Raw genomic sequence first — 7,045 nt, forward strand, 5'->3', positions numbered from 1 at the left:
TCTCACACACACGCACTCTCACTCACACACACACACACACTCGTCATGCTCTCAGTGTGTTGCAAGGCTCCAGTGGACGTTTATCTACAGATAAACCACACTCACAGAAGCAGAACAGCACGAGATGAGATGTGTGTTAAAGTCATTATGTAGAAACGTACCTGTCTACCTGCAGACGCCTGCAAGATCATCACAAGCAGCACATTACTCCAGAGCTCACTCGTTTAGAACTGAACACATACAGTCAACTAGCACTGATTCAACACAGTCTGGGCTTTTTTCTTAACCTCGTGTTCAGAAATGGAGTACAACTTCTGTGTTGTGAGTCAAACTGACCCACAGTGGTTTGCATGAAATTCACCAAAGAGTGAAGACAAAACTAAAAGTATCATGTAAAAACAGAAAATTTTTTATCGTAGCTGTCAGAGACTAAAAAAAAAACCATGAGAAATATAATAATTGCAATCAATTTTTTTGTTTGTTTTTTTTTGCTTTATTTCCAAGTCATTTTTTGGTAAAATTAGCTGCACAGACACAATTAAAACAAAAGAAATAATGCTGTAGAAACGTACCTGTCTACCTGCAGACGCCTGCAAGATCATCACAAGCAGCACATTACTCCAGAGCTCACTCGTTTAGAACTGAACACATACAGTCAACTAGCACTGATTCAACACAGTCTGGGCTTTTTTCTTAACCTCGTGTTCAGAAATGGAGTACAACTTCTGTGTTGTGAGTCAAACTGACCCACAGTGGTTTGCATGAAATTCACCAAAGAGTGAAGACAAAACTAAAAGTATCATGTAAAAACAGAAAATTTTTTATCGTAGCTGTCAGAGACTAAAAAAAAAACCATGAGAAATATAATAATTGCAATCAATTTTTTTGTTTGGTTTTTTTTGCTTTATTTCCAAGTCATTTTTTGGTAAAATTAGCTGCACAGACACAATTAAAACAAAAGAAATAAATAAAAAAAATATATATTTTTTTTTGTCATGAAAATATAGTGACTGTTTGCACAATAACTACAAGTAAGTAGCAACATTATTTGTACTTAGTGTACGTAACATTTATAGCTATTTGAACAACAAACTTTTCTTTTGTCATGTCTTTTTGTGTGAGTTTCTTAATTTTCCTTTTAGTGCTGTAATAGGCTAGTAACTGAGATCCAAAAAAACTAACAACCAAAAACAACCTTTGACAGATATTTATGACAGTGAAGCTCAACTAGATGAAGAAACAGAGACTTTTCCTTGGACAATTCAGAAGACAAGTCTCAATTTCGAGTCTCAAATTTAAGCTTTGAGCCACAAATTTAATACATTCTCATGTATTTCATATTTTAGCATTTGACAGGCTGCAATACAAATTTTCTGTTTTTCAAAGTGTTGATTTTTGGCAAATTGCATGGATAAATTTGACCACAAGTCAAAAGTCCTTGCAAAATACATCTACTATAACCTTTGCAAGCATTTATGACCATAAATGAGAAATATTGACAAAAAATATTGGTTACTAAGGTGTTCCAAGTCGTTGCTATGCGGTTGCTACGCTGTTGTCAGTGGTTTCATCCTGTTTAAAGTGAACAGAAACTATTGCATGATACAAAATAGAAGAATGTTTCAAACAATGGTTTGCTACATTGTTGTTCTCATTACGTTTGTCGCATGACCTCATTACATCCAGTGAGTGGCGTCATGTCGTCATCTCAGAAATAAATAAAACATTTTGTATTTTTAATCCAATTCTATTAAGAAAAATGTTTTAATGTTTGGGAGTGTGATCAAATAATGATTTAAAGTCGCACTGAAACAGATGTAGTGACAGATTTGGAACATCAAGTTATTTTGATTCCAAATAACAATTAGTTTTTTTTTTAGAAAATGAAATATGTATCAAATCATTCACAATAAGCCCAATAAAAAAAAAAAAAAAGAGTTATTACATATTTGAAATGGAAGGTCGAGCAGAGTGCATTGCATTGTGGGATACACACACATCACATCTTTTTGGCAAATGTAGCAATAGATCACCCAGAAAATTCAAATATGGTGCCCAAAATAAATAGCAAAATACTGAATATAAAAATATGAATTTAAAAGAAGTCACAGAAGTTGTATGGACATGGAAATATAGCTCAGCTTTTCTACACTCTCAAACTACCTTACCTTGTATATATTTGACTATTAAAAATTTCATTATTAGTTACTATATATAAGATATATTATTGATAAAATAATGCATATTCTTACTCAAAACCTTCAACACTGCTCAAACTGTATAATATATAATTACAAATGTTTTTGGTAACACTTTACAATAAGGTGTCATTTGTTAACATTAGTTAACATGAACGAACAATGAACACTACATTTATTACACTCTTTATTAATCTTTGTTAATGTTAGTTAATAAAAATACAGTCGTACATTGTTTGTTCATGTTAGTTCACAGTGCATTAACTAATGTTAACAAACACAACTTGTGATTTTAACATATTTGAAATGGAAGGTCGAGCAGAGTGCATTGCATTGTGGGATACACACACATCACATCTTTTTGGCAAATGTAGCAATAGATCACCCAGAAAATTCAAATATGGTGCCCAAAATAAATAGCAAAATACTGAATATAAAAATATGAATTTAAAAGAAGTCACAGAAGTTGTATGGACATGGAAATATAGCTCAGCTTTTCTACACTCTCAAACTACCTTACCTTGTATATATTTGACTATTAAAAATTTCATTATTAGTTACTATATATAAGATATATTATTGATAAAATAATGCATATTCTTACTCAAAACCTTCAACACTGCTCAAACTGTATAATATATAATTACAAATGTTTTTGGTAACACTTTACAATAAGGTGTCATTTGTTAACATTAGTTAACATGAACGAACAATGAACACTACATTTATTACACTCTTTATTAATCTTTGTTAATTTTAGTTAATAAAAATACAGTCGTGCATTGTTTGTTCATGTTAGTTCACAGTGCATTAACTAATGTTAACAAACACAACTTGTGATTTTAATAATGCATTAGTAAATGCTGAAATTAACATTAACTAAGATTAATAAATGCTGTAGAAGTATTGTTCATTCTTAGTTCATGTTAACTAATGAACCTTATTGTAAAGTGTTACCATGGTTTTGGTCATTTCTTCACCATAGTACTGCCACAGAACATTTTTGTAAAGAAAACAGAAGAGTCATTCTGGTTTGTGTGTGCATGAGAGAAGAAGCGCTCAAGACCAGAACAGAACATGTTTCAATTAAACATGCATGAGTCTGAAGACAGGAAGTGACACGCGGCACTCGGGGAAAACTCCCAGAGCGGAGAACAGACAGAAACAGGAAAGAAGGCTTTTCCAGAGCACGCTCTGTCTTTATTAGGAAGAAAAACGCTAAACTGCCTGCTAAACACATTCTTCATGGAATTAAACCAGAACACAATGACGTGAGCCGGGCTGCCGTTTCATTAATCCTTTCATTAAATGCAATGAAAACATTTGGTTACTCATGCAGGTTTACACACAACAAAAGATGTGAGGGGTCCTTCTGGATGAGTTAAAAAATGCTGAAATAAATCCTGAGTTTTGTGGTTTTAGTTCATGTCTGTTATCTTTAAGACATGATATTGCAGAAGAATAGGGAAAAATATTTAAAGGGATAGTTGACCCAAAAATTAAAATTCTGTCATTAATTACTCACACTCATGTCGTTCCAAACCCGCAAGACCTTCGTTCATCTTCGGAACACAATTTAAGATATTTTTGATGGAATCCGAGAGCTCTCTGAGCCTCCCATAGACAGCAAGGTAACTACCACGATCAAGGCCCAGAAACATAGCAAGGACATCGGTAAAATAATCCATGTGACATCAGGGGTTCAACCGTAATTTTACGAAGCTTCGAGAATACTTTGAGCACAAAAGAAAAAAAAATAACGACTTTATTCAACAATTCGTCTCCTCCGCGTCACCCTGTTAGAGCCATTTTGGAGAATATCCACTGAACGTAAATTGCATATGCTATTCTGTGTCAGCTGCGTCACACGGATACGTTGTTTACGCTTTGATTTGAACGAAAACAGTGTATCGGCGTGGTGCAGCTGACACAGAACAGCATACGCAATTTACGTTCAGTGGATATTCTCCAAAATGGCTCTAACAGGGTGACGTAGGAAAAAATAAGGAAAGTGTGTCCAGCTGAATTAATTTAGTATTTTGTTAGACGGGTATAAAAAAAGCTTAGTTTACCGCGACAGCGGTCGCGTTGACGGCCTCCTCGTGTGAAGACCGAAGAGTGTAAAGACCATCGACTCTACCGTGCGACTCCACCGGGCAGGACACCGGCAAAGGATAAGTATTGCTTTTTATTTCTCCTCTTTCCTACTACTTGTTTCACTTCTGTTTCAGTTTTTATAACCATTTCTTACTATGTGTCAGTAAGTTGTTGTTTTTTAGCATGTGTGTTTGGCAGTGTTATTTTTTAGGATTACTGATAAACTACTGTCGTTTGATTTGTATTATTTGTATTTGTTATTTATTTTAATTTTAGTTAAATTATGTCTGTTTAAAAATGTGTATAGGTAGTATTTATAAAGTTTTAGCTTTTAGTTTTGGATCTGTTTTTAGTTGTTTTAATACTACAATTGATTGCTTCTGTTGTCCTCATTTGGAAGTCGCTTTGGATAAAAGCGTCTAATAAATGACTAAATAATAAATAAATAAATAAACTGGCAATTGCGAGTTTATATCTTCTGAGGAAAAAAGTCAGAATTGCATGTTTTTATCTCACAATTTTGTGAAAAAAAGTCAGAATTGTGAGATAAAAAGTTGCAATAACCTTTTTTTATTCAGTGGCAGAAACGGGCTTCCATACAAAATTGATCAATGCACAAAAAAAAAAAGGTTTTGCCTGTAGTGTCTTACATCTATATGCTAGAGGACTTCTAAACATTGACAAAATAAACACCACTTTCAGTCTTTCTTCCTGGAAAACAGACTATTAACAGTAACTGCAGGTTAATTAGTTGCACTGGATGTCAGTCTGGATAGTGTAGGAGTCAATATGCTGCAGGTTAAACAAACACGTTCAACCTAAAACATTCTTGAGACTCTTTTCCCGCTGGATCTAAACATCAGGACGTGTCGAGTCTCATTCCCTCTCCAGATATTTCAGTAAAGTGCTGGACAATAGAAGAGAGCGGGATGCCACGCAGGTCAGAGGCTCTAAAATAGCCTGCGATTTACTGCAACTGCTGCAGCCAATACAATAGAGCACATGCATGCATTACTGCTCAACACAAGAGCAAAGGCTGATCTCAGCACTGGCTAACCACACTTTGGTTAATGCAAATGCTGCATGTGTGTTAATGCATGTTTGGTTAATGCAAAACGACCCGGCAAACAGGATTTGTGCCTCCACCCCGCATGCAGCGCAAATGCATGTTTAACCACACATTTGCATGCTTCTATGAGAAAAACAGAGATAGAATATTGACAGAGAGTTAATGATTAAATGCACTTCTCTTCCCTTTGGCCTTTGATCATGCAACTTCTGCTTTCACACTCATTTAAACACACAATGGCCTGCTCTAGATGCATCAAATAAACATAAATGCATTCTAACGAGAACAGAAGCCTCATTGTGCACCTATTGCAATTTATAAAGCACTGCTTTACCTGCCTGGTATACATATAAAACACGATCAAATGCATGACAAATATTCATAAAACATATTAAATATCAGGTCTCGGATGATTACCACAAATTTGTTGATTAAATACAAGCAGAAAACGCAAATTTCTTGTGATGCGAGAACAAAGACGTTCATGTCAAAAGTGTGGAAAACCTGTCAAAGCACAAGTAAAACAATGATTAAGAATATAACTATATTATAAATAAAGAAAAACCTTCGAGTGCTCAAATACTGTGCATTTGATGGCAATAATGAGTCTGAAATGCAATAAAACTGATGTTTAATGCAATCTAACTATTATAAAGACACTGATAAACAGATCTTGGATTATTAAATATAAACAGAAAATGCATATTGTATGTGTTTTGACTTGCACTAAAGATGTGAGGACAAAGACGTTCATGTCAAAAGTGTTGACAACCTGTCAAAGCACACATAAAACAATGATTAAGAATATAACTACATTATAAACCCTTCAAGTGCTCAGATACTGTGCATTTGACTGCAGAAGTGAGTCAGAAATGCGATGAACCTGATAGAGATTCATTCGGATTTGATTCCGACACTGAATCGCGTTCAGGTGAATTACAGCTAAAGCGCATTAGAGGTGATTCGGTTTGATTTCTCTTACCTGGCTGCTCTCTCAAACTCATCACTGATATGATATAATGCGCCATGTCGAAGCAGGGGAACATGGAGAGGTTTGACAGCCCCAGAGCGAGTTCGTTTAGATTGAGAAAGCCGAACACATCCATGATTACGCCGCTTCAGCTTCCCGTCATCAACGCGCTTTAATCCGCCTTCAGTCAGTGGGATGATGACTCGGTTCGGATGATGGGTGTGCTCGGACGCATGTAGTATCCAGCGGATGATCGGACACACGGAATCAATCCAGATGATCAACAGCTGATCGGAGCGGTAACCGGATCCGCCGCCATTGCTGCCGCGGATGCTGCGAGCTGGAGCAGAACGCACACACGCACGCACGCACGCACGCACAAACGCACCTACGTTACGTCACAGACCACAAGGAAAACTCTTTATTTCTGAGGTAAATTTGGAAAGGTTTAGTATTTTAGCCAAAGTAGAAGTGTGTTAGATGGCTTCAGACTTTGAGAAATTGTGGATAGTTAGAGGGACTTTACATAAAGTTATGTAGATTTAAGTATATCTAATTTTATCTGCATGCACTCATGTAAAGCTATATAATACTTCAAAGCAATTATTAAACTGCTTGATTGTTTATATTGTTGCAAAATGTAACTGTATTATCGTCCATCTCTAATCTGATAAATAAGACATGAAGATTTTAAGATATTCTAAACAATAA

The 7,045-nt window shown here is 35.3% G+C and overlaps 1 protein-coding gene across 1 annotated transcript in view; it reads right to left on the minus strand.

Annotated features, from left to right (window-relative positions):
- LOC107712709 (trimeric intracellular cation channel type B-like) overlaps positions 1 to 6,721 on the minus strand; it is a 19,504-nt gene extending 12,783 nt beyond the window's left edge. Inside the window, 1 exon segment of the mRNA XM_016518079.1 lies at positions 6,347 to 6,721. Within this exon segment, the coding sequence (XP_016373565.1) occupies positions 6,347 to 6,470 (124 nt within the window). The 5' untranslated portion in view covers positions 6,471 to 6,721.
- Between the last annotated feature and the right edge of the window lie 324 nt (positions 6,722 to 7,045).

This window comes from Sinocyclocheilus rhinocerous, unplaced genomic scaffold (assembly GCF_001515625.1).
Source record: "Sinocyclocheilus rhinocerous isolate Xijiao unplaced genomic scaffold, SAMN03320098_v1.1 scaffold2236, whole genome shotgun sequence".
NCBI classification, from domain to species: domain Eukaryota; kingdom Metazoa; phylum Chordata; class Actinopteri; order Cypriniformes; family Cyprinidae; genus Sinocyclocheilus; species Sinocyclocheilus rhinocerous.